The following is a 23,419-nucleotide window of genomic DNA, read 5'->3' as shown; positions in this document are numbered from 1 at the left end:
GCTGAAGCGAGGATTGTAGCGACTGAGGAGAGGCTGCAGAAAGCAGAGGAAGTGATAGAAATAATGCTAAAGCTGCTAGAGCAGCTCCAGTGGAAGTTAACAGACCAAAAAAGCTGCTCAAGAAGGGAAAATGTGAGGATCTACGGAGTTCCCAAAGGAGCTGAAGGTAAACCGGGATTGATGATTCCCTTCGTGGAGAAGCTGCTCAGAGAGAATCTTGATATACTGGACGCAAAAGACCTACAGATAGAAAGGGCTCACTGTGCGTTAGCTCCTCTGCCCCCGGCAGGTGCCTATCCCAAATCAATTGTAGTCAGATTCCTCAGCTACAGAATGAAGGAAGAGGTGCTTAAACGTGCATGGCAAAAGAAAGGTTTCATGTTGAGCAACTGTAAAATCAGTTTAGACCACGATTACCGGAGATCCTTGCCAGACGGAAGGAATATACGGAAACACAGAGAGTCCTGAAGGAAAGCAATATCAGATTCCAGACCCTTCATCCAGCTCGGTTAAGAGTCTTTTACAACAAAGGGATAAAAACCTACGCTACAGTAGAAGAGGCAATGATGGACATAGCAGACCGAGGACTACCTATAAAAGTTATCGCCCAACTGGAGTCGTTACTGGAAAGGATTCGGCAAAAGTCATGGCAGCCAGTGCGGGGAGGACGCTACATAAGAACTAGAGTGTCAAATTACAAGGAAAAGCTGCAAATATTCAGACGTGAACGTACAGAGAATATAGATTAAGAGAAATGACTGAAAAGAGTAAATCGGACTTGAAGGTAAAATGAAAGTTGGTAACTGAAAATAAACTAGATGGAATAACTTGGATATAACAATATGGTTGAGACATAAAAAGGAGAGAATTCTCAGGAGATATCACGTGATGACGTAGGATCGAGATGTGGAAATCCAGCTCTCCCGTAAAAAAAACCTGTAAAATAACGTTTAAGTGAAGAAAGTTAGTAAATACTTTTTAAAAACTACTTATAAACTATTCAGGATTGTCTTAAGATATGCCTCCTAAACAGAAGCAGAAGAAAGCTACTACTTTGAAGACAACACAAGTTGGAAAAAAATCAAGGCCGGTCGCTATGAAAGAGCCTCAGGCTCAATTGTATTTTACTTCTGGTGATACAGAACAGGAAACTGCGGTGACATCAACTGTTTCCAAAAAAAAAGAGCAACAGAAATTGTGCATGCATGAAGGAAAGGGCATACGCAAACACAAGCAACCCAAACTACAAATCCCTGCTACGATTGGAATTGAAAGTGAATATGAGGTGGAATTAGATTCTCTGGATAAATCAGATGAAGATACAAACAAAGAAGAGCAACAGGAAGAGGTTGGAGGTGATGGAGACATAAGAAAAACTTAGGTGCAAATAATGCATGAATTAAAAGCATTAAAAGTAATAAAAGAAGATATTAAAAATATGAAGATTATGTTTGATAAAATGATGAAAAGACAGGACAAAATGGACAAGAAAATTAAAAACTTGGAAGAAACAATGGGAGACACCATTGATAGAGTGAATAAAATGGAAGATAATATTTCTGCCTGGACATCAGAAAGAAAACAGTTGTTGGAAAAAGTGGATGTGCTTGAAAATTTTAGCAGACAAAACAATATTAAGATTGTTGGACTTAAAGAAGGTATAGAGGGAGAGGATCCAATAAAGTTTTTTCAAAAATGGATCCTGGAAAATTTGGAAATGGAAGAAGGAACCCAGTTAATTGAAATTGAAAGGGCCTCAAGTTGATCAAAACCCACGATTAATCTTGATAAAATGCTTAAGATATCAAGATAAAGAAAAGATCCTGAAGGCGGCTGCCCAATGTGCCAGAAAGAGAAACGGGCCATTGATGATAGAAGGGAAAACAGTTCTTTTCTATCCTGATATAAGTTAAGACCTTTTGAAGAGAAAGAAGGAATTTAACCCAGCAAAAAAAGTTTTATGGGAAAAAGGCTATAGATTTATATTGCGCCATCCGGCAACCCTGATAATTTTTTTGGGTGACGGAAAAAGAAGATTTTTTACTGATTATCGGGATGCAGAAGAATTCGCACAAGAACTCCCAAATATTCGCTAATTACAAAGATTTAAAAGTGAAATGGATTAAAGATGAAGATAGGGACAGTGGATGGAACTGATGGATGTTTAAGGACAGAAGAATATTTAAATATATTCTTAATTATATGATACAGGGGGAGAAAGGTTAAAATTTGAGGAATATTAATCGAGAGTAGTGATTTTTTTTTCTTCTCTTATATATACTTTTTTATGTTACGGGGGAGCTGGGGGAACTTTGGATCGATTGCTACGGGATTCACGTGTGTAATCATGGCGATTGCCATGACCCATACAATGGAGGGGGGTAATGTGTTTTTTTTCATTCACAACATCAGTAGGGGAGTATTTTGTTATTTTTTTCTTTATAATCTATTTTTCTTTTATCTTTCTTTGCCTGGACAATCAGTGGGGAGACACATAGCAACATGAAGAATTTTAAAAAGTTTCCCCAAGGTACTACGAAAGTTGAAAGATTATAGATTGGAGTAACCCTGTTAAAAATAATGACTAATTTACTGAATTTTTAAAGTTTTAATGTTAATGGGCTTAATGGACCGGTGAAAAGAAAAAGAATTTTAACATATATTAAGAAAATGAATATAGATATAGCTTTTTTTTACACACTTAACAGAGATAGAACATCAGAAATTAAAGAAAGATTGGATCAGAAATGTTATTGCAGCTTCATTTAACTCAAAGGCGAGGGGAGTTGCAATTTTGGTTAATAGAACTTTACCAATTAAAATACAAAATGTATTAATTGATTCTGCGGGGAGATATGTAATTATACATTGTCAAATTTTTTCAGAACTATGGACTCTTATGAATATTTATGCACCAAATGAAAATGATGTAAAATTTATACAAGAGGCCATTTTGAATTTGGCTAACACATATGACAAAATATTAATAGGTGGAGATTTTAATTTTTGTTCAGACCCAGTTTTAGATAGATCAACAAAGGTTGTTACAAAATCAAAAGTAGCAAAATTAGCTGTATCATTGATGAAAGATTTAAAGTTGATTGATATATGGAGAAGAATTAATCCAAAAGAAAGAGATTATTCATTTTATTCAAATAGACATAAAACTTATTCAAGGATAGATTTTTTTCTATTATCAATGAATATTCAAGACAGAGTGAAAAATATGGAATATAAAGCAAGAATATTGTCGGATCATTCCCCCTTGATAATGACAATGATAATGATGGATAAAGAGGAATCAAATTACAGATGGAGATTTAATTCAATATTATTATAAGGTCAAGATTTTTGTGATTTCATGAAAAAGCAGATTCAGTTTTTTTTAGATACAAATTTGCATTCAGTTGATCATAAATTTATAGTATGGGAAGCAATGAAGGCATATTTGAGAGGTCAGATAATAAGTTATACTTCTAAAATTAAGAAGGAATATATGGTAGAAACGGATCAATTGGAGAAAGAGATTACAAAATTGGAAAAAGAATCTCAAAGATATATGAGAGAAGAAAAAAGAAGACACCTTGTTAACAAGTAGTTACAATATAATACACTTCAGACATACCGAACAGAAGAAGCAATTATGAGAACTAAACAGAGATATTACGAACTAGGTGAAAGATCACATAAGATTCTTGCTTGGCAGTTAAAAACAGACCAGACTTCCAAAATGATAAATGCAATTAGAACAAGTGTAAATAAAATTACTTATAAACCTTTAGAAATTAATGAAATTTTTAAAATTTTTTATTCTAAACTGTATCAATCAGAATCACAAAATGATAATGTTGAGATAGAAAGGTTTTTATCACAAATAACTCTTCCAAAATTGAATTCGGAAGAACAGAAGGGATTAGATATGCCTTTTACATTAAAAGAGGTCGAAGAAGCTGTAGGATCACTTCAGAGTAATAAATCTCCAGGAGAAGATGGTTTTCCGCCTGAATTTTACAAAAAGTTTAAGGATTTACTAATTCCTCCTTTTATGGAGTTAATACACCAAGTGGAAAGAACGCATAAACTTTCAGAATCTTTTTCGATAGCTATTTTAATAGTATTGCCAAAAAAAGATGATCTTTTAAAGCCAACATCATATAGACCTATTTCTTTGTTGAACACCGACTATAAAATAATAGCAAAAATTTTATCTAATAGATTATCTCAATACTTACCAAAATTAATACATATGGATCAAACAGGATTTATCAAAAATAGAGAACAAGCAGAAAATGTAACTCGGTTACTTAGTATAATTCATCTGGCACAAAAGAGGGAGGAAATGAGTGTGGCAGTTGCTTTGGATGCAGAAAAAGCATTTGATAGATTGGAATGGGATTTTTTATTTAAGGTATTGGAAAAGTATGGGTTAGGAAAATCTTTTATAAAATGGATTAAAACCTTAAATACTAATCCCAAAGCTAAAGTAATGATAAATGGTCAAATTTCAACATCATTTCAGTTAACAAGGTCAACTAGACAAGGTTGTCCATTATCACCTGCTTTATTTGTGTTGGCGATAGAATCATTAGCTGAATTAATTAGAACAGACCCAGATATTATGGGTTTCAGAGTTAACCAGGAGGAATATTAGATTAATTTATTTGCTGACGATGTTTTGCTTTATTTAACAAACCCATTGTATTCGCTGTGTAAATTATCTTCTAGATTGGAAGAATATGGGAAAATATTGGGATAAAAGTGAAATTCTACCCCTTACTAAAGGAGATTATAGTCAATGTCAATTAGTAACTCAATTTAGATGGCCGATAAATGATATAAAATATTTAGGTATAAGAGTTGATAGAGATATAATGAACTTATATAAATTATTTACCATTATTGAAAAAAATTCAAGAAGATCTTGATAAATGGATGATGTTACCAATAACATTAGTAGGCAGAGTAAATGCTGTAAAAATGAATGTATTTCCTAGATTACAATATTTATTCCAAACACTACCAATACAATTACCGCAGAAGTTTTTTCAAGAGTTAAATAAATGTGTGAGGAAGTTCCTTTGGAAAGGTAAGATGTCAAGAATATCGTTGGAAAAATTGACATGGAAATTTGACCTAGGAGGGTTACAACTTCCAAACTTTAAAAATTATTATAAAACAAATCAACTTAGATTTATTGCATTTTTTTTGATTAAGATAAACTGGCATGGATTAGAATAGAACTAGATAAAATAGGAGAAAATATACCAGAAGATTTTATATATAAGTGGGAATCTAAATGGATACGGGAAAAGAAAGAATCTCCTATATTAAAGCATTTGATTGATTTATGGAATAAGATAAATGTTGATGATGAGATAAAGAAATCTTTAATTGGAAAGAGACCTTTAATTCAAAATAAACTTATTCCTTTTACAATGGATAACCAACTTTTATACAACTGGTTTCAAAAAGGGATTAGATAAATAGGAGATTGTTTTGAAGGAGGTATATTAATGTCATTTGATCAATTAAAGAATAAATATTAAATATCAAATAACACTCTTTTTTGTTATTTCCAATTAAGGGCTTATTTAAGAGATAAATTGGGTCAAACAATGTTATTGCCGAAACCTAATGAAATAGAAATTTTAATTCAAAAAGGAAAAATTTAAAACTTTATTTCTTGTATGTATAGTTTGATTCAAAAGCAGGCAATTAAACAAGGAATTCATAAGTCAAGACAAAAATGAGAAACTGATTTGAATATTAAAATTGAAGAAACAAATTGGTCAAGACTTATGTCTTGACAGCATGACAAATACAACAAATGTCCGGCTAAGAGTAGTGCAATATAATTTTTTACATCAATTATATATTGCACCACAAAAAATAAATAAATTAAACCCAAATTTATCTGATCAATGCTTCCGATGTAATCAAGAAATAGGTACTTTTTTACACTCTACTTGGTCTTGTTTTAAAATTCAACCTTTTTGGACAAATTTAAGAGTTTTACTGGAACAAATTATTTGGATACAGCTTCCACATAATCCAACATTATTTTTACTAGGCGATATTGAAGGGATAAAATCAAAATCCAAATTGAATAAATATCAGAAAGAATTCATAAAAATTGCATTGGCAGTAACCAAAAAGGCTATTGCAGTTACTTGGAAATCGGATTCATACTTAAGTATAGATCATGGGAAGAATGAAATTTTTAGCTGCATTCCACTTGAAAAAATTACTTATAATTTAAGAGATAAATATGAAATATTTCTGAAAATTTGGTGCCCTTATTTACAAAAGATAGGATTAAATATATAGGTGCTCTGAAGATAAAATTATTGGTTATCTGGGGAAAGAAATAAATATACATATTAAAGCTATTATGAACTCCATGGAGCATGTGGGGATCTTCTGATATCCAGGCATTCTTTCTTTCTTTCTTTTTACTTTCTTTCGTTTTACTGCTTTTTTTTTCTACAGGGATATGTTAGGGAGGAGGGGTTAAGGGAAGGGGGGAAGGGTTGACAATTTTTTTTCTTTCTGTAACCTATTTGAAAATTCAATAAAAAAAATTTATTAAAAAAAAGGAGAAAATTCTCTATGATTATTCACACTGCGGAGGGCCCTCTCAGGGTGAAGATAGAGGTATTCCCTCTGAACTGAGGTGGGTTGGTGCTCAGGCCTCATTGTTGGAAGTCGGGAAAAATTTTCAAATGTTATTTGTTCAAAAATGTCTAGGGTGTGGTTGTATGTTTTGGTTTATTGTTGAGAAGGGATTGCTTACTGTTTGGTTAGAAAAGGAGAGTGTATTTTTATTAGAGAAAAATGCAAACTGCACTGGTAAAAATTATTTCCTATAATGTTAATGGGGTTTTGAATCCAATTAAGAGAAATAAGATTATGTCTAAATTGGAAAAAAAGAGAGGGCACAAGTAGTTTTCCTTCAGGAAACACACATGAGCCAATCTGAACATGTAAAATTAAAAAGAATGGGTTTTAAACATGTATTTTATTCATCATATAAATTGAGCCTCAAGAGAGGGGTAGTAAATTTAATATCGTGCTCTTAATTATGAACATATTTCAGAGACTAAAGACAAGGATGGACGATTTGTAAAAATTACAGGAAGAATAGAAGATACAGAAATAACATTGCTGAATGTTTATTCTCCAGCAAGTTCTGAATGGTCATTCTCTAGGCACATTTTTGACCTAATGGTCAATTTTCAAGGGGTAGTAATTTGTGGAGGGGATTTTAATATTAGGTTAAATCCTGCATTAGATTCTTCAAGAATAGTCACTCAAAATAAACCTTTGACTAGGAAAGTAAATTCATTGATGGAGGAGTTGGGAATTATAGATGTGTGGAGGGAATTACACCCCACTAGTAAAGATTATATACATAACTCTTTCCGTCATTCAGCTTATTCAAGGATAGATTATTTTTTATATTTAACATAGATAGACTCAGGATAAAAGACTTTAATATTGCAACAATTGATTTGTTGGATCATAGCCCAGCCTCTATGTCCCTAATCCTGGAAAGAACAATGAGGAAAACAGTATGGAGGTTAAATTCACATGTACTCAATAATCCGGAAGTAATGGAGAGATTAAGGGGAAATATTAAAGAATACCTAGACCTTAATGACATGAGGGAAACATCACCAGTGATCTTATGGGATGCATCAAAAACTGTACTGAGAGGAAAAATTATTTCCATAACCACTCACATGAAAAAATTCAATGCGCAAAAATTAGCAGACCTTCAAGGAAAATTAAAACAACTTCAAGTTGTAGATAGCAATAAAATTAATTCTAATTTAAAACAGGAAATTAAGAAATTGCAAAGTGAAATTGATGATATTTATACATTGGAAACTCGAAGAAATTTTCTTTACATGAGACAAAAGAATTATGTAGTAGGAGGTAAATCAGCTAGATTATTAGCATATAAATTACATAAACAATACGCAGATAATACAATTTACAAAATAAGGAATCCAAAGACAAAGCTGGTAGAGAGCACAATAAGGAGAATTCAAGAGAGTTTTGAAACATATTATCGAGAACTGTACTCTGAACCCTGGGCCTCAAATGAGCCCTATATAGACACTTCACTGAATTCTTTAGATCTACCCAAGCTCACAGATTTACAAAACAAATGCCTATTAGAACCAGTAACTCAAAGAACTGAACGTGGCCATCTCCAGATTAAAGACGGGAAAGTCTCCAGGTTCTGATGGGTTTACCTCAGAGTGGTACAAATCGCTGAAGTCACAGTTAGTCCCATTGCTACTTAACACCTTTAATTGGATATTACAGAGAGGAGAAATTCCACCTTCCTGGAGAGAAGCGTTTATTTCAGTTATTCCGAAAGAGGGTAAAGATAAACGAGAATGTGGAAATTACCGGCCAGTCAGCATTCTTAATGTGGATTACAAATTATGTACATCTATATTAGCGTGCAGACTGGAAGAGTTTTTACCTGGCCTCATCCACTTAGACCAGACTGGATTTATTCAACAAAGACAAACTCAGGACAACATAAGGAAAATTTTACGCATACTAGAACGGGTTACTAAGAGTGGGACAGAGACAGCGATAATGGGGCTAGTCTGTTATGAGTGATGAACAGACCTGATGGACAATGGGGTGAAGAGTAAACCATCCCCCCCTGAGAAACACAAACTATTACTGTTGCTATGCTGACCATGAGAAAGAGAGACGGAAAAACAAGCAAGAACATCGGTGACAGATAAGAGAGAGGGGGGAAATTGCTGATTAACTGTATTGTGATTCCTTTTTGAATTGTTTACTCTTTCGCTGCAAGGACAATAGTTTGCTTATAAACATTCCTCAGTGGACTGAAGGAGTGGCCTTATTTGATGGACACAGTCATTCAGGAGTGATGGATTGCTGAGACCCCATGAGTAGGGATATAAGACAGGTCTGGAGAGACACCCTCCAGATACGCCAGTGGACACTGATTGAGTGTTGGAACCCACATGAAAGGTGGGGGCTTCGAAGACCGAACCAGGAGATCAGTCAGTAAAGTTCACAGTGTTAAAGCAGGGCCGGTGGGGACTTGTGTGGGTGTCCACTCATGCCAGAGTGACAAGTCCACCACAGAAGAATGGTCTAGCAGAAGGACGGAGAGTTCATAACTGAATGACCACACCGATACGACAGATTAAGAAAGCAAAGGAAAGTTTGCCTGACTGTAGCTGTTACGTCTCGCTTGCTCGCTCTCTCTCTCTCTCTCTCTCCCCAACGATTACAATACAACAACCATAACTACATCAGCACTCATGAACTGAACTGAACTTTATACTTTTCTATGACAATTTATTTACCCCTAGACATCGATAGAGCTTATTTATTATTGATTAACCCCGGTGACTAGCGGGGTGCCTCAGGGATCTGTTTTGGGCCCAATGTTGTTTGTAATATACATAAATGATCTGGATGATGGGGTGGTAAATTGGATTAGTAAGTATGCCGATGATACTAAGGTAGGAGGTGTTGTGGATAATGAGGTGGGTTTTCAAAGCTTGCAAGGAGATTTATGCCGGTTAGAAGAATGGGCTGAATGTTGGCAGATGGAGTTTAATGCTGAGAAGTGTGAGGTTCTACATTTTGGCAGGAATAATCCAAATAGAACATACAGGGTAAATGGTAGGGCATTGAGGAATGCAGAGGAACAGAGAGATCTAGGAATAACAGTGCATAGTTCCCTGAAGGTGGAGTCTCATGTAGATAGGGTGGTGAAGAAGGCTTTTGGAACGCTGGCCTTTATAAATCAAAGCATTGAGTACAGAAGTTGGAATGTAATGTTAAAATTGTACAAGGCATTGGTAAGGCCAAATTTGGAATATTGTGTACAGTTCTGGTCACCGAATTATAGGAAAGATATCAATAAATTAGAGAGAGTGCAGAGACGATTTACTAGGATGTTACCTGGGTGTCAGCAATTAAGTTACAGAGAAAGGTTGAACAAGTTAGGTCTCTATTCATTGGAGCGTAGAAGGTTGAGGGGAGATTTGATCGAGGTATTTAAAATTTTGAGAGGGATAGATAGAGTTGACGTGAATAGGCTGTTTCCATTGAGAGTAGGGGAGATTCAAACGAGAGGACATGATTTGAGAGTTAGGGGGCAGAAGTTTAAGGGAAACACGAGGGGGTATTTCTTTACTCAGAGAGTGATAGCTGTGTGGAATGAGCTTCCTGTAGAAGTAGTAGAGGCCAGTTCAGTTGTGTCATTTAAGGTAAAATTGGATAGGTATATGGACAGGAAAGGAGTGGAAGGTTATGGGCTGAGTGCGGGTAGGTGGGACTAGGTGAGATTAAGAGTTCGGCACGGACTAGGAGGGCCAAGATGGCCTGTTTCCGTGCTGTGATTGTTATATGGTTATATGGTTATTATTATTATTCCTACACTTTTAGGTTTATTACTGCTAACTTGTATGTATATTTGCATTATTGATATGGTTTTTGCTTATTTTTATTAGAAAAAACCTTTAGTTTGGTACCACCAGACTCCAATGAATTCTTCTTTCTCTGCTGGTTAGACACCCAGTTACGGGGTATGTAACAAGATGCTGAGAAAGTTTTTGATTCAGTTAGTTAGTTGGGCATTCCTATATAGAGTGTTAGGAAGATTTGGCTTTCATGAAAAGTTCATTAAAGTAATCCAGACTTTATATGACAGTCCCACAGCTCGAATTGAGATAAATGGGGTCCTCTCTGACTCTTTTATTTTAGAGAGAGAGGAACTGGACTGGAATGCCCAATTTCTTCTCTCCTTTTTGCATTATACATTGAACTGCTTGCCCAACTAATAAGACAGAGTGAAATTGTAAAAGGTGTTAAGGTGACAGGAATTGAACAGAAAGTGGCGTTATTCGCAAATGATGTTTTAGTTATCTGAGTGAGCCAGAAAAATAATTTATAGGATTGTTTACACAGTTGGATGAGTTTGGAAAAGTGTCAGGTTATAAAATAAATGTAAAGAAAACGCAGGTTATATCCCTGAATTATACAGTATCTAAAAAACTGCAGGATACATATGATCTTGAGTGGGAAGCTAAATCATTAAAATATTTAGGAATAACCCTGTCAAAGGATCTTTCAATGTTATCACAGGTAAATTATGGGCCATTAATTTTAAAGATAAAAGCAGATATACATAGATGGAATTTTATACCCTTTTAAGTTTAAATTCAAGGATAAATACTATAAAAAATAATATTCTCCCTCGGTTACTCTATCTTTTCCAGACTTTACCTGTAGAGGTGGATGATAATCAATTCAGGGAATGGCACAGATGGATTTCCCGCTTTATCTGGCAAGGAAAGAAACCTAGAATTCGATTTAACACCTTACAGTTAGGGAAGGAAGGAGGAGGAATGGCATTTCCTTGCTTGAGAATTTATTTCTATGCCTCACAGATAACCCCTCTCTTATACTGGTGTAATAAGGAATATAAGGCTAGGTGGGAGGAAATAGAATTTGGATTGATTGACAGTTTTCCTCTGCAGGCCTCAATAGCAGACAAAAGATTGATAGCCCAATTGGAAAAGTCTAAAAACAGCTGAATAAATCTTACATTAAAAGTATGGCAGAAGGTGGCTAATTCATGTGTAATTAATAACACGTTAAAACTTTTTAGATGGTGTGCATATGATACTGAATTTCTTCCCAACAGAGTAGATAAAAGATTTGAACTATGGATAAAGAAAGGTCTTACAACCGATCTTTCATTTACACAGAAACAGGTATTACAAAGTTTCCAATCCTTACAGGACAAACATGGCCTAGAACATAATGACTTTTTTAGGTAGCTTCAAATATGACATTATGTTAACTAGAGTGGTAGATATACAGATTTATCAACAGTAGAATTAGAATTTTTCAAGATTCTGAATTCGGCTTACAGTTCAATGCCAAGTAAATCAATTTCTCGATTATACAATGTACTCTTACATGCTAAAAATGAAAACACATTGTATATTAAAGAGAAGTGGGAGAAAGAAGCGGGGTTGGTACTTACAGAGGAGGTTTGGGGGAAAATATGCAGCTTTCAGTGATCTTCGCATTAGGAAGGATGTGGCAGCATTGGAAAGGGTACAGAGGAGATTTACCAGGATGCTGCCTGGTTTAGAGAGTATGGATTATGATCAGGGATTAAGGGAGCTAGGGCTTTACTCTTTGGAGAGAAGGAGGATGAGAGGAGACATGATAGAGGTGTACAAGATATTAAGAGGAATAGACAGAGTGGACAGCCAGCGCCTCTTCCCTAGGGCACCACTGCTAAGTACAAGAGGACATGGCTTTAAGGTAAGGGGAGGGAAGTTCAAGGGGAATATTAGAGGAAGGTTTTTCACTCAGAGAGTGATTTGTGTGTGGAATGCACTGCCTGAGTCAGTGGTGGAGGCAGATACACTAGTGAAGTTTAAGAGACTACTAGACAGGTATATGGAGGAATTTAAGGTGGAGGGTTATATGGGAGGCAGGGTATGAGGGTCGGCACAACAATGTGTGCCGAAGGGCCTGTAATGTGCTGTACTATTCTATGTTCCATGTTTCTATTATTAAAAATATTATATAAATCCATACGTAGTGGATAAATCCATAAATAAATAATCCTTAAATCCATAAATAGTGGCATATCTAGATAGCAGTGATAGGATTGGGCCGAGCCAGCATGGATTTACCAAGGGCAAATCATGCTTGATTAATCTATTGGAGTTTTTCGAGGATGTAACCAGGAAGTTAGACAAGGGAGATCCAGTGGATGTAGTGTACCTCGATTTTCAGAAGGCATTTGATAAGGTCCCACATAGGAGATTGGTGGGTAAAATCAGAGCTCGTGGCATTGGGGGGAAGATATTGATATGGATAGAAAACTGTTTGGCAGATAGAAAGCAAAGGGTAACGGTGAATGGGTGTTTCTCGGAATGGCAGGTGGTGACTAGTGGGGTGCCATAGAGCTCAGTATTGGGACCACAGCTGTTTACGATTTACATCAATGATTTAGATGAAGGCATTGAGAATAACTTCAGCAAGTTTGCTGATGATACTAAGCTGGGTGGCAGTGTGACATGTGATGAGGATGTTAGGAGAATTCAGGGTGACTTGGATAGGCTGAGTGAGTGGGCAGATACTTGGCAGATGACATTTAATGTGAATAAGTGTGAGGTTATCCACTTTGGGAGTAAGAACAGGAAGGCAGATTATTATCTGAACGGTGTAGAGTTAGGTAAGGGAGGAATACAAAGAGATCTAGGAGTCCTTGTTCATCAGTCACTGAAGGTGAATGAGCAAGTGCAGCAGGCAGTGAAGAAGGCTAATGGAATGTTGGCCTTTATTACAAAGGAAATTGAGTACAAGAGCAAGGAAATCCTTTTGCATTTGTACAGGGCCCTGGTGAGACCACACCTGGAGTATTGTGTACAGTTTTGCTCTCCAGGGTTCAGGAAGGACATCCTGGCTATAGAGGAAGTGCAGCGTAGATTCACGAGGTTAATTCCTGGGATGTCCGGACTGTCTTATGCAGAGAGGTTAGAGAGACTGGGTTTGTACTCGCTGGAATTAAGGAGATTGAGAGGGAACCTGATTGCAACATATAAGATTATTAAGGGATTGGACAAGATAGAGGCAGGAAATATGTTCCAGATGCTGGGAGAGTCCAGTACCAGAGGGCATGGTTTGAGAATAAGGGGTAGGTCATTTAGGACAGAGTTAAGGAAAAACTTCTTCTCCCAGAGAGTTGTGGGGGTCTGGAATGCACTGCCTCGGAAGGCAGTGGAGGCCAATTCTTTGGATGCTTTCAAGAAGGAGCTAGATAGGTATCTTACGGATGGGGAATCGAGGGATATGGGGACAAGGCGGGAACCGGGTATTGATTGTAGATGATCAGCCATGATCTCAGAATGGTGGTGCAGGCTCGAAGGGCCAAATGGTTTACTTCTGCACCTATTGTTTATTGTATAAACTATACAAAGATGAGAAAATCTGCAGATGCTGGAAATCCAAAGCAATACAAACAAAATGCTGGAGGAACTCAGCCATCCTGGTAGCATCAATGGAAAAGTGTAAACCGTCAACTTTTTTGGTCAAGACCCTTTACATCAGATAGAGTGCTGATGAAGGGTTTTGGCTCAAAAAGTCAACTGTTTACCCTTTTCCATGTTTAAGTAGTATATGTAATTAAATGTATTTTGTGTTTATATTTGGGTCCCATTTCCAAGGTATCTCATTATATCAATGCAAATATTCCAAAATCCAGAAAAAAAACTGCAAAACACTTCCAGCCCCAAGCATTTCGGATAAGGAATGCACAACCTGTTCTAGGAAACCATTTAATATTCTTATAACAGCAGGGTGGAAGCTGTCTTTGAGCTTGTTGGTAGGTGTCTTCAGGCTTCTGTATCTGTTCGATGGAAGATGGGAGAAGAGAGAATATCTGGGGTGGTTATCCTGTCTGCTGTACTGAGGCAATGAAAAGTCTCACAAGCATGTTGCCAAGATTGGAGGGCTTGAGTTAGAATGAGAGATTGGATAGGCCAGAACTGTTTTCCTTTGAACAAAGGAAGCTGAAGGGTGACTTTTTTTGAAGTCCATAAAATTATGAGAAACAGAGATGAGGAGGGTGAACAGTCTTTTTCCCTGGGCAGAGGAATCTGAAACTGGGGGGGCACAAGGTGGGAGAAAGGATTTGAGGGATAGGTTTTCCACACTGAGGGTATTGGATGGAATGAACTGACAGATGTAGTGCGAAGTAAAATGACAATGTTTAAAAGTCATTTGGGTAGGCTCATGAATAGGAGAGGTTCAGAGGTGATGGGCCATGGCAAGTTGGATTGAAGGTCTGTTTCCATGCTGTAGAACTCCATTAATCTCTGAAATGTAAATCCATTAGTGTTCTCTCCACATTCCAGATGCTGTTTTCACATTTCTCATGGTAACCTGTTCTCTTTCTGTCTTGTGTGCTTGTGAATATCTCCAGCTCTGTGCAATCCTGGGGTCTTGCCTCGTTCCCTTTGCATATCTCATTGTTTTGGAGCTGACCAGGTCACTTACTGCTGCACTTGTTGCTGCTGTTATTCTGATATTTGGTAAGTTTCTTACTGATTATATTTTAATATCTTGTTTCAATATGTTGGTGTCATTGGAGGAATTCAGATTATGCCAAGGTGTATATCCAAACAATCAAACTGTTTTTGTGAAATGGGCCCTTCGGGGCATGCAAAATGCCTTCTTTATTGCCTCATCCAATTGAGTTGCCACTTCCAGCAAACTATGGACTTACAACCTATTGTCTCTTTTCACTTGAGGCTCCTTGACATCCATTCACGTGTTTTATGTGTCATCCAGAATTGCACTTCCCAAAGTTCATTATGGTACACCTGTCATGATGAAGCTCCATTTGCCATTACTGTACTTAACCTTATAACTAATCCATGTCCTGCAGTATCCTAAAAGAATTTTAGACAATAGACAATAGACAATAGGTGCAGAAGTAGACCATTCGGCCCCTCGAGTCTGCACCGCCATTCTGAGATCATGGCTGATCATTCACTATCAATACCCAGTCCCTGCCTTGTCCCCATATCCCTTGATTCCCCTATCCATCAGATATCTATCTAGCTCCTTCTTGAAAGCATCCAGAGAATTGGCCTCCACCGTCTTCCGAGGTAGTGCATTCCACACCTGCACAACTCTCTGGGAGAAGAAGCTCTTCCTCAACTCTGTTTTAAATAACTGACCTCTTATTCTCAATCCATGCCCTCTGGTACTGGACTCTCCCAACATCTGGAACATATTTCCTGCCTCAATCCTATCAAATCCTTTAACTATCTTAAATGTTTCAATCAGATCCCCTCTCAATCTCCTCAATTCCAGTTTTCTTTGTTATGTACAACTCTGGTAATTTTTTTGTTGTCACTTACTCATTATCTAGCACAAAAAAAAACTGCTGGTGTAACTTGCAAACACAAAGAAATCTGCAGATGCTGGAATTGCAAACACAAAGAAATCTGTAGATGCTGGAAATTCAAGCAACACGCACAAAATGGTGGTGGAACGCAGCAGGCCAGGCAGCATTTATAGGGAGAACAGTCCAGTGCTTCTCCCTATAGATGCTGCCTGACCTGCTGCGTTCCACCACCATTTTGTGTGTGTTGCTGGTGTAACTTAGCAGGTCAGGCAGCATCTGTGGAGGGAAATAGTTAATGATTCGGGAAGACTCTTCATCTGATTGGGTATTCAAATGATAGATTATTATGTACAGAAGAGATGTCGGGTAAGTTTTTTTATGCAGAGAGTGGTGAGTGTGGTGGAATGGGCTGCTGGCAATGGTGGTGGAGGCGAATACAATTGGGTCTTTTAAGAGACTCTTGGACAGGTACATGGAGCTCAGAAAAATAGAGGGCTATGGGTAACCCTGGGTAATTTTTTTTGTGTAATTTTTTTTATTGAAGTTCATCATCAAACAAATATCTGAAATAAGATGTATTTAAGGCATTGTACATATATATCATATATATCACAAATCTCCACAAAGTATTTATCAGAGGGATACACTTATAGAAAAGAGTGGAAAGAAAAAACAAGCAAAAGGAAAGAACTATGTACAAGTAGGGAGTGATTTTTTTTTTACAACAGATTCATTGATTTGTGAGAATAAAATCAGGCCTATGAGGCATTATGTAGTTAAACCATTTTTCCCAGTATGAATCAAATTGTTCCAGCTTATGGTTAACAGATGCTGTTATCTTCTCCATTTTGTAAATGTCCATTGTAATTTCCATCCATGTATTTAAAGTTGGGCTCTCCTGTGATAACCATTTCCTACTAAGAGTCTTTTTACCTGCCATCAACAGTACATTCGTTAAATATTTATCTCTTTTCAACCATTCTTGAGGTATATACCCAAAATATATGGTCTTACTCTCTAAGGGTATTTCACATTTAAAGATGTCTTGTAGGGCATTGTGTATCCCCCTCCAATAGTCTTTGATATCAGGGCAGTCCCAAAAAATATGATAATGATTTGCATTTTGATTTCCACAATTTCTCCAGCAAACAGGGAGGTTACTATCATAATGGGATTTCTGAGAGGGTGTAATAAAATATCTCAAGTTTTTCCATCCAAACTCCCTTCATTTCTGTGAACTGGTGCACTTCCATTGATATCTCCATATTGTTGTCCATTCTTCCTCAGATATAATTATCCCTCCTTCCTTCTCCCATTTTGTTTTAATGTATGAAGTTGAATGTGTTTTAAGATTTGATAACCCCTTATAAATGCTTGAAATTATTCTACTACCATTATCTGAATTATATGCTTTTCTAAAGAGCTCTATCAGGCATGTATTTGCCTTGGTTATATTTTTAAGTGTCTTATTAACATATTGTCGCATCTGTAAATACTGATAAAAAGCTTGTTTTTCTAATATGTGTTTCTCTTTAAGCATTTCAAAACTGAACAGTGTTCCTTCTTTCATTATGTTGCAAAGAACTGTTATTCCTTTAGCTGTCAAGTCCTTAAATCTAGCATCCAATTTATTTGGTGTAAAATCCGAGTCATAAGCACACCATTTATCAGACCATTTAGGAATTGCAATATCTCCCTCTAGATTATATACTTTTATAGTAGTTTTCCATATTTTAAGAGTCAATTTCACCCATGGGTTATCAATAGTATTTATGTACCTTTGCAGGTTGTTATCAGCCAAAATTGCTTGTATGGGGATAGGAAGTACTTGCCCCTCAATGTTTTTACATTGAATGTCATATGATGGGTTACACCAACATGTCACAGCTCTCAACTGTGCTGCAAAATAATAATCTCGAAGAGAAGGTAGGCCCCATCCCCCCCCTTTCCTTTGCTAATTGCAAAGTTTTAAGACGAAGTCTATGCCTTTTACCCTGCCAAATATACCTTGATAGCATCTTGTTCCATTCACTGAATTGATTTTGATTAATCTCTATTGGTAGAGTCTGAAAGAGATATAACAGACTGGGCAGTATATTTATTTTAATAGACTCAGTCCTTGAACTGAGACTGAAAAAAGGAATCAGATTCCATCTTGCCACATCTTCCTTAATTTTTTTATATAAAGGCTGATAATTATATTCTGATAATTTTGCCAAATCTTTTGGCATAATGATGTCCAAATATTTGAAAGACTCTGTGTGCCATGCCCAGGGGTATTGACTTCCAATTTCTCTTGGTGGGCTATAGTAATATGAAAGTAATTGGGTTTTATCTATGTTGATCTTGTATCCTAATAATTGACCATATTGTTCAAAGGATTGCATTAGTTTAGGTAAAGAATATGTTGGTTGCCCTAGATAGATCAAAATGTCATCCGCATAACAAGCCAATTTATGCTTTGTTCCTTCAATAGTAATTCCCCTGATATCTTCATTTTGTCTGATGTATTGAGCTAATGGTTCCAGATATAACGCGAAGAGTAGTGATGACCATGCATAACCCTGTCTTGTGCCCCTTTCTAGAGTAAGACTATTTGATAAATATCAATTGATTTTAATCCCAACAGTAGGATTGTCATATAGTGTCTGAATAGTTTTAATAATTGTGTCTTGGAAACCAAATCTATGTAAAACTCTGTAAAGAAAATTCCAATTAACCAAATCAAATGCTTTTTTAGCATCCACGCTTATCACAATTGCTTTGATTTAATTTTTTTGTGTGTGATCCATAATGTGAAGTGTACTTCGTATATTGTCTTGATTCTGGCGTCGTATAAAACCTGTCTGATCATTACATATCAGAATGAGTAGAAACTCCTCTAATCATTTGGCCATGATGGAGGTAAATAATCTATAATCAACATTAAGAACGGATATTGGTCTAAATGAACCACATTCTATTTTATCCTTGTCTTCTTTCGGTATAGCTGAGATTATCGCTTCCTTCCAACTGGATGGCATTTGTGCCTTTTTTAGAGCCCAGTTAGTGTGGGGAGTAAAACAGGAATTAACTCATTTTAAAATTCTTTGTACCACTCTGCCGTATACCCATCTGATCCTGGTGACTTGCTTAATTTAAGCCTACTAATTGCAACTTTTAATTCAACTTCAGTTATGTCAGCAGTTATCATTCTATTTTGTTTTTCACTTAAAGTGGGTAACTGTAGAGAATTCAAGAAGGTGTCAATTTGGGTTATGCTGCCCCCTGGAACTTTGGAATATAGAGTTTTATAAAACACTTCAAAAGCTTCTTGAATTTCACTTAGCTTATTTTTTTTATCATTTTCGTTCTTGGGTCCCTAATTCTATGAATTGTATTTTCTGCTATCTTTTTTTTTGTTTCAGTATTTTCATAGATTTCGATCCAGGTTTCATAGATTTCATAGATTTCGATTTTATAATGTCTCTGTTTCAGAAGCATTATGTTTTTCCTGATTTCTTGTGTAGCCAATTTATTTATTTAATTCCTAATTCTTTTAATTTTCCCTAATGTATCCTGTGCCAAATTCAATTTGTGTTTTTTTTCTCTAGTTCCTTCAGCCTATTTTATAATTCCTTTAATGTTTTATTCATTAATTTTTTCTTATATGAAGATATTGCTATAATTTTCCCTCTTAAGACCACCTTCCGAGTATCCCATAAAACGGGAGGTGAAACCTCTCCATTATCATTAAATTCTAAGTAGAGACCAATTTCTTTTTTAATTTGTTCCTTAAAGTACAGATCATTGAGTAGACTTGAACTTAGTTTCCGAATAGTATTCTTTGGTTGTAGGCCAAAATCAACAGATAAATATATAGGTGCATGGTCACTTACATCTATTGTCCCAATTCCACAGGTATTTATTTTGTCTTTGTCTTTTCCAAATGTTATGAAATAGTCTATTCTTGTATATACAGAATGTGGAGCAGAATAATGAGTGTTATCCCTTCTGTCAGGGAAAAGGTCCCTCCATTTATCAATTAAACCAACATCCTCAAAAAGTGTATTAACTTTCTTATGTAAGGATTTGGTTTCATAGGTTTTTCTATTGGAAGAGTCTAAGTTTGGTTGTAATTGTAAATTTAAGTCTTCCCCACATATCAGGAGATCTTCTGTTTCCATTACCATAATATCAGTAATTTTCTGAAAGAAACCAATATCACTTCCCGGGGGTGTGTATATATTCAGTAGAGCAACTGAATTGCCATCTATATTCCCCCTTATCAGAATATATCTGCCCTCTTTATCTCCCATTTCGAATACTTTTTCAAAATTTAGCTTACTCTTTTGGAAGAGGACAGCGAGGCTTGAGAGGAAGTGCGGCGGCGGCCATTTTCAAATTGTCCAATTGCTTCTCAGATCGGAGTTCTGAGAGGCGAGACAGCGCAGGTGCGTGAAGGAGGCCCGGGAAGGAGGGAAGATATATAAGGAACGCCGCCTTAAGAAGCGGGTAGCTTCGTTTGCGGGCAGCGGAGTGAGCAGGGCGCAGAGTGTAGGGCTTGGGCTCAGAGGGCTTAGGCGGAAGAGGGCACAGTAGGCTTATCTTTTAGTTCTTGTATTTTCAGTTATTTGGGAGGTATGAGTGTGAGGGCAGCTTGTTGTTCTCGGTGTCGAATGTGGGAGATCCTGGAGTCTCCGAGCCTCCCGGACGTCCACATCTGCGCCAGGTGCGCCGAACTGCAGCTCCTGAGGGACCGAGTTAGGGAACTGGAGCTGCAGCTTGATGACCTTCGCCTGGTCAGGGAGAGTGAGGAGGTGATAGAGAGGAGTTACAGGCAGGTGGTCACTCCGGGACCACGGGAGGCAGATAGGTGGGTTACAGTCAGGAAGGGGAAGAGGCAGGTACTAGAGAGTACCCCAGTGGCTGTACCCCTTGACAATAAGTACTCATGTTTGAGTACTGTTGGGGGGGACAGCCTACCTGGTGGGAGTGACAGTGGCCGAGCCTCCGGCACAGAGGACAGCCCTGTAGCTCAGAAGGGTAGGGTTAGAAGAAAGAGGTCCATAGTAATAGGGGACTCAATAGTCAGGGGCTCAGACAGGCGTTTCTGTGGAGGTGACCGGGAGTCCCGGATGGTAATTTGCCTCCCTGGTGCCAGGGTTCGGGACGTTTCTGATCGCGTCCAAGATATCCTGAAGTGGGAGGGTGAAGAGCCAGAGGTCGTGGTACATGTAGGTACCAATGACATAGGAAGGAAAGGGGAAGAGGTCCTGAAACGATAGTATAGGGAGTTAGGAAGGCAGTTAAGAAGAAGGACGGCAAAGGTAGCAATCTCGGGATTACTGCCTGTGCCACGCGACAGTGAGAGTAGGAATAGAATTAGGTGGAGGATGAATGCATGGCTGTGGGATTGGAGCAGGGGGCAGGGATTCAAGTTTCTGGATCATTGGGACCTCTTCTGGGGCAGGAGTGACCTGTTCAAGAAGGACGGGTTACACTTGAATCGTGGGGGGACTAATATCCTAGCGGGGAGGTTTGCTAGGGCTACAGGGCGGACTTTAAACTAGTAAGATGGGGGGGCGGGAGACTATTTGAGGAGACTATGGGAGAAGAGGTTAGTTCACCAGTGGAGCAAGTAAATAGACAGTGTGTGAGGGAGGAAAGGCAGGTGATGGAGAAGGTATGTGCTCAGCCCGAAGATGTAGGGGAGAAGAAAGAAAAGGATAATAAATTTGAATGCATTGTTAGGGACGGAAAGAGAGGAGGAGATGGAGAGTATCTTAAATGTATCTATTTTAATGCTAGGAGCATTGTAAGAAAGGTGGATGAGCTTAAAGCGTGGATTGATACCTGGAATTATGATGTTGTAGCTATTAGTGAAACATGGTTGCAGGAAGGGTGTGATTGGCAACTAAATATTCCTGGATTTAGTTGCTTCAGGTGTGATAGAGTAGGAGGGGCCAGAGGAGGAGGTGTTGCATTGCTTGTCCGAGAAAATCTTATGGCGGTGCTTTGGAAGGATAGATTAGAGAGTTCCTCTAGGGAGGCTATTTGGGTGGAATTGAAGAATGGGAAAGGTGCAGTAACACTGATAGGAGTGTACTATAGGCCACCTAATGGGGCGCGTGAGTTGGAAGAGCAAATGTGTAAGGAGATAGCAGATATTTGTAGTAAACACAAGGTGGTGATTGTGGGAGATTTTAATTTTCCACACGTAGACTGGGAAGCTCATTCTGTAAAAGGGCTGGATGGTTTAGAGTTTGTGAAATGTGTGCAGGATAGTTTTTTGCAACAATACATAGAAGTACCGACTAGAGATGGGGCAGTGTTGGATCTCCTGTTAGGGAATGCGATAGGTCAGCTGACAGATGTATGTGTTGGGGAGCACTTCGGGTCCAGTGATCACAATAGCATTAGCTTCAATATAATTATGGAGAAGGACAGGACTGGACCTAGAGTTGAGATTTTTGATTGGAGAAAGGCTAACTTTGAGGGGATGCGAAGGGATTTAGAGAGAGTGGATTGGGTCAAGTTGTTTTATGGGAAGGATGTAATAGAGAAATGGAGGTCATTTAAGGGTGAAATTATGAGGGTACAGAATCTTTATGTTCCTGTTAGGGTGAAAGGAAAGGTTAAAGGTTTGAGAGCACCATGGTTTTCAAGGGATATTAGAAATTTGGTTCAGAAAAAGAGGGATGACTACAATAGATATAGGCAGCATGGAGTAAAGGAATTGCTCGAGGAATATAAAGAATGTAAAAGGAATCTTAAGAAAGAGATTAGAAAAGCTAAAAGAAGATACGAGGTTGGTTTGGCAAATAAGGTGAAAGTAAATCCGAAAGGTTTCTACAGTTATATTAAAAGCAAGAGGATAGTGAGGGATAAAATTGGCCCCTTAGAGAATCAGAGTGGTCAGCTATGTGTGGAACCGAAGGTGATGGGAGAGATTTTGAATGATTTCTTCTCTTCGGTATTCACTAAGGAGAAGGATATTGAATTGTCTAAGGTGTGGGAAACAAGTAAGGAAGTTATGGAACCTATGACAATTAAAGAGGTGGAGGTACTGGCGCTTTTAAGAAATTTAAGTGGATAAATCTCCGGGTCCTGACAGGATATTCCCCAGGACCTTGAGGGAAGTTTGTGTAGAAATAGCAGGAGCTCTGACGGAGATCTTTAATATGTCATTAGAAACGGGGATTGTGCCGGAGGATTGGCATATTGCTCATGTGGTTCCATTGTTTAAAAAGGGTTCTAGAAGGAAGCCTAGCAATTATAGACCTGTCAGTTTGACATCAGTGGTGGGTAAATTAATGGAAAGTATTCTTAGAGATAGTATTTATAATTATCTGGATAGACGGGATCTGATTAGAAGTAGCCAGAATGGATTTGTGCGTGGAAGGTCATGTTTGACAAACCTTATTGAATTTTTTGAAGAAGTTACGAGGAATGTTGACGAGGGTAAGGCAGTGGATGTAGTCTATATGG

General features: G+C 37.5%; 1 protein-coding gene across 8 annotated transcripts in view; it reads left to right on the top strand.

Moving 5' to 3' along the window:
* The window catches only part of pomt2 (protein-O-mannosyltransferase 2), a 344,167-nt gene that overhangs the window by 77,702 nt on the left and 243,046 nt on the right, over nt 1-23,419 (top strand). For all 8 annotated transcript variants that reach the window (XR_009510880.1, XM_059962960.1, XM_059962973.1 and 5 more), the window contains one exon: nt 15,020-15,128. Coding sequence is in view for 7 of the 8 variants with exons in the window: in XM_059962960.1 (XP_059818943.1) it covers nt 15,020-15,128 (109 nt within the window). In the remaining variant the exon portion in view is untranslated. The remainder of the gene's footprint in view (nt 1-15,019; nt 15,129-23,419) is intronic.

The sequence above is a fragment of the Hypanus sabinus genome, chromosome 2, assembly GCF_030144855.1.
Source record: "Hypanus sabinus isolate sHypSab1 chromosome 2, sHypSab1.hap1, whole genome shotgun sequence".
NCBI lineage: Eukaryota > Metazoa > Chordata > Chondrichthyes > Myliobatiformes > Dasyatidae > Hypanus > Hypanus sabinus.
The sequence above is the reverse complement of the archived record's forward strand: the minus strand, read 5'-3'. Positions and strand labels throughout refer to the sequence as shown.